The 12,595-nt window shown below is 39.7% G+C and overlaps 1 protein-coding gene across 1 annotated transcript in view; it reads left to right on the forward strand.

Annotated features, from left to right (window-relative positions):
* CNTNAP2 (contactin associated protein 2) overlaps nucleotides 1–12,595 on the forward strand; it is a 1,903,897-nt gene that overhangs the window by 451,832 nt on the left and 1,439,470 nt on the right. Inside the window, exon 2 of the mRNA XM_066585040.1 lies at nucleotides 11,660–11,770. Coding sequence (XP_066441137.1) covers nucleotides 11,660–11,770 — 111 coding nt within the window. The remainder of the gene's footprint in view (nucleotides 1–11,659; nucleotides 11,771–12,595) is intronic.

Genomic DNA, 12,595 nt, shown 5'->3' on the forward strand with positions numbered 1-12,595 from the left:
CCCGATACTTCCTCTGTGAGCACAGCAGAAGTACCACGAGAATCCGCGTCACTGCCCAGCGCCGGGGCGTCATGCGCTGCACTGCGCAAGAGCGCCAGCTCGCTGGGCAAGACACTCATGGCTGATCCGAAGAGGTGAGGATAGGGTCTCTGTAGGGTGCCGGGTCTGATTCCATTGTGATATTTCACAGGCAGATTCCGACCCAGACGTGGGCATGAGCCCCTAGGAGTGGGAAACAACAAAAGACCTAAAGTGGGGGAGATTTCTGAAACTATCTAAAAGAAAAACTGTCCTCGTTGCCTCCTAGCAACTAATCACAGGACAGCTTTTATTCTCATAGTACTCTTGAAAAATGAAAGCTGTGCTGTGATTGGTTGCTATAAGCAACAAAGGTTTACTTTCAGACACTTTCATGAATCTAATCTGCTGTGTTTGGATTAAAAAGAGCACTGCACACCAACATCAAAACCTTATGCTAATTGCAAAGCATAGTGGAGGGAGCTTCATGGTTTATGACCCAGAGCTGGGGAAACCTTGGGTGACAAGACAATGACCCAAAGCACACAAGCAAGTCAACTAAAGAATGGTTTAAAAATAAGATTTGTGTTTTTAAATAGCCCGATTAGAGTCCGGGACTTTAAACCATTTGAGATGCTGTGCAATGACCTGAAGAGGGCTGTGCACACAAAGCATCCCAGAAATGATGATGAAGTGAAGCACATTTTCAGGGTAGAATGGTCCAAAATTTCTTCTCAACATTGTGCAAACCTTATGTGTACCTACAGGAATCGTTTGGTTGAGGCTATTGCTGCTAAATTGAGAATTACAGGTTATTAGATTCAAGGGTTCAGTTACTTTTTTCCCTACAGTTTGGATGTTTACTCAGTATTGCTTGTGTCTTATTAGTTTATTTAGCTTATTTTTGTCTACAATTACATACAATCAGACAACATATTATTAGTTATCAATGCAGCAATACATGCAATTCCAAAGGGTTCACTTACTTTTTTTTGCAACAGGAAATCCAGAAATGTACCAGAAATGACAGTGGTTTAGCAATTGCCAACTAAATGTTATCATGTAGCAGATGTTCTTTTTCACATTCCTCTATAAGGCCTTAGTCAGACGGGCGTTTTTTGCCGCGATTTGCGGATCGCATGACGGATGCGCATCCGCAAATCGCGTGACCGGTGCGCGCAAGTCGCCCGCAAATCGCCCGAAAATCTGCTCCTAGCCGCGTTTCATTAGAAACGGGCCGGAGCTGTCCAGCGCATTGCATTCAATGGAGACGGCAATACAGCCGTCTCCATTGAAAGCAATGCGCTGCGGGCGAGCCCGGGATGAATTGTCGGTAAGGGCTTAAATATATAAGCCCTTACCTGCAATTCATCCTAAAATGTGTTAAAATAAAAAAAAATTGCATTCTCACCTTCTGCCTGCAGCTCCGGGCAGCCGTCCTGCAGTGGGTGTGAAGGGGGTGTGAGTCAGACCTGCCCCCTGATTGGCTCAGCGCTGAGCCAATCAGAGGCATGCCTCACTCACACCCATTCATGAATTCATGAATGGATGTGAGTCAGACCTGCCCCTGATTGGCTCAGCGCTGAGAGGCAGCAGTCACTCACCCATTCATGAATTCATGAATGGGTGTGTGAGTGAAACCGGCCTCTGATTGGTCAGGCTGTGACCAATCAGAGCAGATCATTCAGCAGGCGGGGATTTTAAAGCCCCGCCGGCTGAATAGTGCCGAGAAGCAGTTCAGGAGAACTGACAGCGGCCGCGGCTGGACTCCGGCTGCAGCGGAAAGGTGAGTATACAATTTTTTTTTTTTTAACACATTTTAGCATGAATTGCAGGGAAGGGTTTATATATTTAACCCCTTCCCGACAATTAACCCCGCGCACGCCGGCAGCCCATTGCTTTCAATGGAGCGGCTGTATTGCCGCTCCATTGAATTCAATGGGCAAACATCGTTCTTCTCTGCCACAGCTGTTACAGCTGTGGCAGAGAAGAATGATTTGTCTTCTATATGTTCTCAATGGGGTCGGCGCTGCTGCCGCCGGCCCCATTGAGCGCATATACAGAAGCGAACAGGAATCGCAGATCGCAGATAGGTGCGATCTGCGATTTTTTGTTCTATAATTTTTCGGACGAGCGCATAAAAAGCGCCCATGTGTCCGATACCATTGCGAAGCAATGGTTTTAAAAAATCGCCGGACGCATGCGCATGCGCAAATCGCGGCAAAAAACGCCCGTCTGACTAAGCCCTAATTCTGCAACCTATATTATCACCATTCATCATTCATCACATTTCTTCTGATTTCTATATGACATCTGGTGAAAAATGACTACGGAGATGTAATAAAACAAACATAATTGATAATGTATAGAATACTTTCTGTACCGTAAGGCAGGATAAACAGTATAGAAAGACCCCGATAAGGTGAATGCTCAATGATGTAGATGGAATACATAAAGGCTGGAAATTACTGAGCTGAATGGAATTTGCTGATGTATTGTCAGGAACATCATTTGAGGAAGAGGTTCTTCTGCTCCATACATATGTATGTTTTCACTGAACGGTGGCTTCATTTGAACCATATTATCCTCCAGCAAACATCTGGCTTGGCTCATTAAAATATTCATGATTTGGGCAATAAACAAGTCTCTAGCTGATCCAATGCAAAGAGGGCTACTTAATAATTTGGACACTTTGTAGTAATTATAACTGCATGCAAAATTTGCTCGTTCAGAGCAGCTAGTTAAATGTAGCGTTCCTAATGATAACAGAGGACCTTTGCTTTCTTGCTACAGCTCAGTTGGTCAGCATGTGCAACTGAGCGCCAACTAGAAAAAGCTCAACCTTCCTTCTTATATCTGGATTTAACCAAGCAGTCAACATTTTTTCTTCAAGATAGAATCCATAGTTCAACAAGGTGTAAACATGTGTTTTATCCTTCACAGTTTACATTATGCAAGACTACCGCTTGTAACCCTAAAATAATATAATTAACATTGCTATCACTTTATTTATGCTCCTGTAGATAGCCCTTTAGCTGCAACTACATTTCAGTTGTATGCATCTTACATAAACATGCGTATAGAAACTAATCGCGAACTATGAACCTCCTGGACCAAGAACAATACTTGATAAGATATTCTTAGAAATATATCTTTATGCACTTGGGTAGGCAAAACATGTATGCCACCATTAAATACTAAATGGGAAAGCACAAAAGGATTTTAGTTGACAGTATACTTAACTGTAACCACTGCAATGAATGTCAGGCAGCCACTACCAGGTAAATAAGGTTAATCCTTAAGAACCATCCCCTTTTTTCCCCATTTTGGTTTTTTCCTCCACCCTTTTAAAAAATTATAATTCTTTTATTTATTCATCAACGTAGCTCTCTGAGGCTTGTTTTTCACAAGACGAGATGTATTGTTCAACAGCACTATATAATGTACCATATAATGTAATGAAAAACTTTTTAAAAATTCTTTGTGGAGTGAAATGGGAAAAAAAACTAAATTGCATCATTTTTGGGTGTGTCTTGTTTCTACGGCATACACAATGCAACAAAAATGACCTGATATCTTTATTCTATGGGTCAGTATGAATACTACAATACACATCGCGAAGGGCCGTATGGGACACCCGAACATCGGCCGGGGAATTTAAATGCTGCTGTCAAAATTGACAGCAGCATTTAAAGAGTTAACAGCTCTGTTGAGCTGCGTGGCTGACTTGAGCTGTTACTGCCGGGTGTCGGCTACAAGAAACAGCCGGCATCTGCGTTACATGCAGGGAGATTGCCCCGCAATCTCCCTCCATACACACCTGGACGCGCAGGACGTAACCTTACGCCCATGGTCATTAAGGGGTTAAGGAGCCCAACATTTATAATAATGGGTACCGTGTTATACCATGTAAACGCACAGGCATGTTTCATAAGCCACTGCTTTCCTTGATCCCAACTGTTGTGATCCAGAAAGCAGGGGCGTTCAAAACGCGTCTCTGTGTTGACATGGTATAACATGGTACCCATCATTTATAATTTCATAGATTTTTTGTAAATAAATGAGAATAAAGTAGTGTTTTAGAGGAGCCGTCTTTTCTCCTTGTTGCTATTCAAGCCGCTTGACTCACGGTCAGACTGAGCGTTTGGAAACCTTTAACCCTTTCCAATCCAATTTCTTTCCTGGTTTTCCTAGGGGGCTTACTCTTTTTCTGCCAGTATAAAACAGCGCTATCTGCTGGCTAAAGCCAGTACTGCATGAGGTGACACGCTGGATGGGCCCCGATAGCAGAGAGGCTGGCAATGTACAGTAAGAGAACCGCGACGGATGTCTTCCAACATCGGAGCTGTACAGCCTTAAATCATAATGTCTTCAGAGGTCAGACAGTGGATTGGAATGGGTTAAGCCAAACTGGGCTAAATATTACCTACTAACCAAGTGAAGAAAATGTTGTGTTATGTGTTATGGAATCTAGAAAAAAGACAGCTGACTGGTGACCTAATAACTATTTAACATTAAGGCCAGGATCACACCAGTGTATTAGGACACCTTTATGCAGATATCAGTGTCCCTCTGATCTGAGTTCAGGTTAGTAAACGGGCAGTTGTAATGGGACACTTACCTGATACTGTGAGTGATTCTTCACTATGATTAAACTGCTCTCAAATTATGCGACTATACAAAATATTCATGACAGGGCGAGATATTTGAAGTTTTTTAATAGATTTTTTGTTTCATTCTTTATGCCACATTCTGCTTTCTCTTTGTTAAGTGTCATTGAGGTTAATAACATTTGATAAACTTCAAAGTTCGTAAACATTTTCAATAGCAATAAATTAGGCATGAAAGCTCATTTTGATACTGTCTGTACAGTAGATCCATTTCCAGAAATAATGTATTTATGTTTATACATAAACACTAGTCTACCGAGCATTTACAACCCAATGACAAACCTAGTATATAATTTGGAATATGGATCACAGTGTAAATTTGAAAACACCTGCAGAAACACTGTAATTTACTGGCTTTTTTTTATAGCTTTAAGCTATAGAGAAATGTAGTAAAATATGTTTGCTATGTATAAGATATATTAAATACTGCAGTATATACTGTCAGATTTCTTAACGGCACAAACAGGTATATAATAATATCTTGCGTAAAGAAAAATACAACTAGCTATACAATGTATTATAGTATAAGACGAATACATTTGTTTATTATGTCTTTGTTTGGATGTACAACATGTAGGACAATATAGGTATTAAAATTACTTTAAAAGGAGACAGTCACCATAAAGACTCTATAAAAAGTATATCTACCTGCTAAACAGTGCTCCATTCTTCCTGTGAAGTGAGACCTGACACCTCCCATGGCATATTTATTGAAGTAAATGCTTGTATTCTCCATAAAATAACAACTCTGGCTCATATTTTCTCATAAATCTGCATTGCATTGCTGTTTTCTGTTATTCCCCCTAGAAATGTATGATTTAATTGAAAACTGACAACTAAAGTAGTAAATGGAATGGGCGGACTACAATACCCAGAGAGGTTATCAAAATTGGGGTTATTTAGTTTAGAAAACTGTCAGCTGAGGGGCAACCTAATAACTATGTATAAATATATCAGGGGTCAATACAGAGATTTCACCCCATGATCTATTTGTACCCAGGACTGTGGCTGTAACAAGGGGGTGCCCTCTACATCTAGAGAAAAGAAGGTTTCCACACCAACATAGAAAGGGGTTCTCTACTGTAAGAGCAGTGAAACTATGGAACTCTCTGCCTGAGGATGTGGTGATGGTAAATTTGATAAGAGTTTCAGTGCCCGGATGCCTTTTTTGAGCATTACAATATGACATACTATAGTCACTAACTACTTCAGAAGGGTTGTTAATCCAAAGTTTTTTTCTTATTGCCAGATATGGAGTTGGGAAGGATTTTTTTTACTTGATATAGGAAAATTGGCTTCTGCCTCATTGTTTGGGGTTTTTTTTGCCTTCTTCTGGATCAACATGTGAGGAGGGGGAGGTAATAGGCTGAACTGGATGGACATTTTTGTTTTTTCCTCCTGACATACTATGTTACTATTATGTTACCATTCCATTTGTCAAAGGGGAGTTTTCCAACTAGGTAATCACTGATTGGACAGTGACATGTCCTCCACTGATAACACCCAGTTGTCAATCTAGTAAAACCTATCTAGTAAGAACAGCAGAGAAACACATAATGCTGAGTTCTATTAAAAGCCACTCCAGAATTGTTATTGTATGTGGAATGCAAATATTTGCTAAAACCGACAAGTTAAGAGCGGTGACAGGTCCTCTCTAAGCACCACTCAGTCACCTTCATTTCCATGTGAATGTGCATTAACTAAGCATCTCAGGCAGGACAAGAGGACATTTAATAAAAATACTAAATGCATTTTTCTTAAAGGGGTGTGTTTGTTCACAAATTACCTTTCAGAAAATTGTGCACAAGCTGTTGTTCTCTGGGGGAGTAGCCAACCATTGTGCTCAGTAGATGCAGGTCTCCACTGCTCTGCTAAATTCCCTAAATAACCATCCATCCTACATTTTACAATCCACCCATTTCTCAGGTTATAAATAATATGAAACAATCTTTTCCCATATCTTTTTCTATTTTTAATGTGTCAGTACAACACAGTCAATATAAGTACGGCCCCCTTTCTGTCCTGAACATTTTAATAAAGCAGATGTATAGTTTGGGGTCCTCAGAATTGGGCTACCTCTGTGATTTATGCCAATAGTGTCTGTCTTTGCCTATATTTTTTATTGGGGAGTTGCTTTCCTTTATATCAACATTTCAGGATATGCTTACATAGGGTCAGAGGGGAATATATTTTTACTTTCCATTATTTTTTTCCATTGGTATTTTCTTCTGCAACTTGGGCTTCCATATTAGTTCTAGATACAGAGGAAAAGGAAAACAAAACCTTCCGACCAAAGGCCCCGCAGCTCCCGGTCACCTAGCTATCATGTGATTTGCCATGTGATCACCAAGACCGGATTAGTAAGTGGCATTGGTTTTACCTGAGCGTTATACACAATACTAATTGAGAGACGTGTACTCAGCTATCACAAAATAAAGACTGATGGTAATAAATTGCATCTGCCTCCTGTATATGGAGTATGGACATTTCTTACATAGATATCATAGAGATGCAGACCAGCTTGTTGTCTTCCAAGGCTGGTCGGTTGATAATTAGTTAACTAGGAAACAGAAGCTAATCAGTTATTCTTTAGTAGCACTGCGCTGGAGTAAGACATGCCAAATTTATTAAGAGGTTCACACTTCTTAATAAATTTGTCACATCTTTGGCTAGTACGCACAACAGAAAGGAGAATCTATACCAGCTACGAACTGGCATAGATCTGCATTATAAATGAGGGCACTTGCCCATGGACAGATATTTACAGTGGAATCCATAGTAGGTGATCGCACCGCGGATCTGAAGCAAATAGTGGCCATAGCATGCTATGGGAAAACCATTCTTCCTGCCGACTTGCGGAAACCAGTTGCAGTTTCCGCAACTGGAGGAAAAATCGTACCATGCTCCATTTTTCCGTGGATTTCATGCTGACTGCTTCCATTGAAGTGAATGGAAGCCATCCAATCCGTGGTCTGCTCGCAATGTAATTGCAGAAAGGTTGTGAATTCCACGGAATGACACAGGAAAAGCAGGAGTTTCAAGAAAAAAAGATCTGTATTGCCCATGTCTGATGGCTCGCTGTGTGGACCACTTGCAGTACAGATCAAAAGAGAAGACAGCCGGTCCACTGTGGGATTCCGCATACTTTGTGCAAGGGGCCTTATGCTAGCTTCTGGAGTAAATTAAATCTGGAGAACGGTGGGAAGCCATGCCCCTTCTGTCAGAGCCGGTCCACTTTTCGAAAAGTGATGACTACAGCACAAAAATTAAAGTCACAATTTGTTGCACAGATACATTTCACACAAAATTGACCTAAATGTGTCAATATATTTCCCACCATAGTCCTTATTTCAAAAAAACCATAAATGTCATTTTGAATAACATTTGCAGAAGACGCTCTTCTTTGAAAGAAGTAAGTCATAGAATGATTTATAAGCCACATGAGCAAATATTTTGCCAAGTTGAAATTACCCAACTTCAGGTCCTTTTTTTAAGCCAACTAACTTCCATAACCTCTATTTTTGGCAATTTTCTTTCATTTTAATGACTATAGAAAGACACGGCAAGGTGACATAATTGCAAACTGGGTCATGATTACCTGGCAAGGCTTCAAAAGCTGCATTTTCTATACACTGGTCCCAATTACCACCTACTTAACCTTTTAGCACACCACCCTCATTACCCTGGGCTGTACGCAGTACTGTTTGTATTACTCTCTATGATTTGCTTCAAAATTACTGTTTTCTAAAAGCTAAATTATCTCTGAAGTTTCAATGGAAAAAAGCTAAGGGTCTCAACAATCTACAAGAACATCAAATAGAAAACGAATCTGCATTCGAACATATATCCAGACAGTCTAGGTTAGACTTCAGTACATAAAATCATAAGCGTCGTAGAAGCAAAGTAAGGTAAATAAGGTTAAGCAGTGTCAAAGGAGCAGCGACCTCCTGTAACCCAATGAGAGAACACCGTGCACATTCTCCAGCATAGAACAGTCAATCGGTGTTTGTTGAGTGCATGCCCTCGAAGGGCTGTCAAATGTGCTTCCACTACTGACCTAACAAATTCTAACTGGTATGATACATTCAGCTGTTGTAACAGGAGAATTCCCTACTTACTGCCACATAGTCCCCTTAGGACATGTTCCATTAAAATCTGAAATGTCATCTTTTTTGTTTTCATTGCACAATCTTTATTATAACAGATTGATCGCACATTCAAAGTGCTGGACAGGCTGCTCCTTGTTAAGAGGAAGGGAACTTGCTGTGAATTAGTTTTTTGGCTATAGACACTGTTAAAAAAAATTGCCAATTGTTAATTATTCCATTAAAAGGATTTAAAATGAATTTGACTATTTTACTGCTATTAATTAAAGAGATGTTTCCTTTGGTAGCATAGTTTGCTGCCACAGATGCAACATTGCTTACTAATGACAATCAGATGCTTTACTTTAAAGACCATTTATGCCGAAAATGTAAAATTGACCACATACTGTAAAATAAGTTGTTAGAACTGTCGACAAAGGTGGTAATTAAGGTTGTTTTTTTTTTGGCTTACTGAGATATTAACATTTTTCTGCTTGATTGTGTTGAATGTTTTTACAAAAGTAACAGGCAGTGAGACCTTATTGGTTGCCACTTTTTGTAATTAACTTCTCAGAAACTGATAATCAACTGTAATTTAAATTTTGTCAGGATATTAAAGCTAAAAGAAAATTAACAATTTATTTGGAAGCTGGGTTTACACACACACAGAGATTTCTAACTAATCAAATCAATCATACAGATGATGAAATTATTTGGAGATTGCCATTTACACACACAGATATTTTTTGTTAGGCGAGACATAATTGTAACCTTCCTTATCTGCTTTCATTATTCTAAAGTGGAACCTTATGGGACCTTTCACGTGAGATGGAATTAGCCTGCACAGACATTTTTGCATCACAATGTAATCCCTATGTGGCCTGAATTAATTCCGCACCTGTTAAAATCTGGGCATCTCCGAAAAAATGCAAGCTTAAATTCCTCAGTGGAAAAGCTTTCTGCTGGGGAATTAGGGACGTCCTACAGATTTGTTGATTGATGATGATTTCTAACATATAAAATGTAATTCCACAATTAAATTCTGCGTAAAAAAAAGAAATTCCGCAGAACGCCTTCCGCAATTAAAAACACAATAAAATCAGCACTAATTGACAATCAGCATCCGCACTGCGTCCTGTGGACAATACTGTCCCATTTGAAAGGTCTTTTCTATTCCCTATAATGGCATTATATTTCAGATCATTCAGATGCTGCTTACACCCTACTTCCATTGTGATTGGCAGTTTTCCAGATGATAAGAAAACTTTAAATCATATCAATTGATCACTTACACACCAATATTGGTCTGATTGGACAGCAATTTATCTATAATATCTGGATGTGTGAAAGCAGCCTTATTTGATGATGGAAACTAATAAGACTGCAGTTCCTGTTATTTCCTTAGCATAAATAAAGTAACAAGAATAACAGAAAAATGTCAATATGTACATTGAGTATGGTTCTGTATGTAGACTGGTGAGGGTTTGCCACTTTTTAGAACAAAGTAGATTTAGTTTTCGTAGCGTTCAGGTTCTGCTAAAAGGTACCTTTACACAAGTCGATTATCTTCCGAATTACTGCTAGAAACATTGAATTCAGGCAATAATCGTCCCGTGTACAAGCAGGCAGTAGTTGTTTCAGGCACTGGGTTGGAGCGTTAGGTGTAATAGCCGCAAATCTGGAGAGTAGTCAGGGAAGAGCCAGGAGTCAGCAATGGTAAGCCTCAGTTCACAGTACAATGGAAGAGTTGGATAGCCTTGTCAGGAGGGAAGCCAGAGGTCGGTGTCAGGAGTTCTCAGTTCACTAGCAAAGGAGTGGGCAGAAGTGGAGCTTGATCAAGGCTTGATGAGCACAATAATCAGGCAAGGAAGGAGGGAACAGGGCCATATTTATATAGGAGGCTTAATTAGGAGCAGAGCAGGGCTGGAGCAGGGACTAGATAGCAGGATCTAGAACCAAGACTAAGGTATGCAGAGAAATTTTTCATATGGCCTGGATGGCTCAACAGGGAGAGCCATCGATCTGAGAGGAGGAGGTTCTGGGTTTGGGTCCTGATACAGCTGATGACAAGACAATGGGTGAAAATTTGCTCACTTGTCGAACTTGCTTGCTTTTTAGCAGAACTAAAAACAAAGCAACTATTGGGGTGTGTAAACAGGAGCCACTCAATCTTTGAGTAACTCCTGTTTATTGTGAATGGAGACAAGCATCTTGGAATGATCCCCACCGCTCTGCCTTCATTCACTTTAATGACTATCACTCCGGTGTAAATCACAGGAGCAGTAGTTGCTGGTACAGATTTTGGACACTAATGTCGTACTGTGTAACGCTGCCTCATTTCCTCCAGGAATTCTTACCACTTCTATTTGTGGTTATCACTAGAGATGAGTGAATGGGCTCGTTTAGGACAATTACTCGATCTGGCATCGCTTTTTTCGAGTAATTGTCTACTCAGGCGAAAACATTCGGGGACACCTGGGGGCGGTGGGGTGGAGCGGGGGGTAGCAGGGGGGAACAGGGGGGGAGCTCTCTCTCTTTCCCCCTACCCCCCTCCGCAACTCCCGCTCACCCCCGACACCCCCTGAATCTTTTCGCCCGATTAGGCAGTTACTCGAAAAAAGCGATGCTCGATCGAGTAATTGTCCTAAACAAGCATGTTCGCTCATCTCTATCACTTTTGGAAATCCAGCATATAACGGTGAAATGACTGATTTCAATAGTATGATACTTCACATAATACAAAACGTAACTGTTTGTAAATGGTTTCTTTAATCTATGCACCATGGAGACACAGCATTCTTACCTCTTTGTGTTTAAAGTCCAGCTTCTTACATCAATGTATTGGGATTTACTAATGAGGTTTATTTTCTTCTTGAATTTTTACAGAAAAATGTGATGAGCCCCTGGTTGCTGGTCTTCAACCACAATCCTTTAAAAGTTCATCAGTAATGTCAGGAATTTATGCCCCGGTGTATGCTAAGCTCAACAGGAGAGAAGGTAAGACACTTCCTTTAAGCACAGTGTACAAATAGATGTCCTTGTCATTAATGTTGATTAGATCCAGCTAGTTACATGGGGTCCCATCTGAATCAACTAGCTGTCAGCTGATAAAACGCTGTCACAACTTATTGTTTTTCTATATTAAACAAAAAATACATTATGCCTTGATCATATATATATATATATATATATATATATATATATATATATATATATATAATAAAATAGGTCAGCACTACCAAATGGAAATATATCCCAAGAGAAATCTATAGGTGCACGTTAAACCACGTCTGCAACATGCAGTAGAAGCAGAAACCAAAAAACGGCAACAGCACGCAAAATACATTTCCTATCAGAGGTATACATACCTATAATCAATACTCTAGCCACATTAAATAATGCAATGTTCTTGGTATATAATTCGATCGAATTACATTGGCCCATTATAGGTATGTATACCTCTGATAGTAAATTTATTTTGCGTGCTGTTGCCATTTTTGGTTTCTGTTTTTATATATATATATATATATATATATATATATACATATATATTGTACACAACTATATATAGATGGAGTGAGAGAAAGAGATGGAGATGGAATAAAAATACAAAGAATTATGGAAAATGATTAATGTTGTTATTTGGCACAATGATACAGCTGTGAGGGAGTTAATATTTAATACAATGATTTCCTAGTTGCTGCATATATTACAATCACAGATGGTGTTTCTTTCATCTCTGAATCAGTGTTTTACATGGTGCTAATTCGCAGCATCATAAAGCACTAAACCAGAAATATATATGCCACATTACTATCATCA

Source organism: Eleutherodactylus coqui, chromosome 12 (genome assembly GCF_035609145.1).
Source record: "Eleutherodactylus coqui strain aEleCoq1 chromosome 12, aEleCoq1.hap1, whole genome shotgun sequence".
Taxonomy (NCBI): Eukaryota; Metazoa; Chordata; class Amphibia; order Anura; family Eleutherodactylidae; genus Eleutherodactylus; species Eleutherodactylus coqui.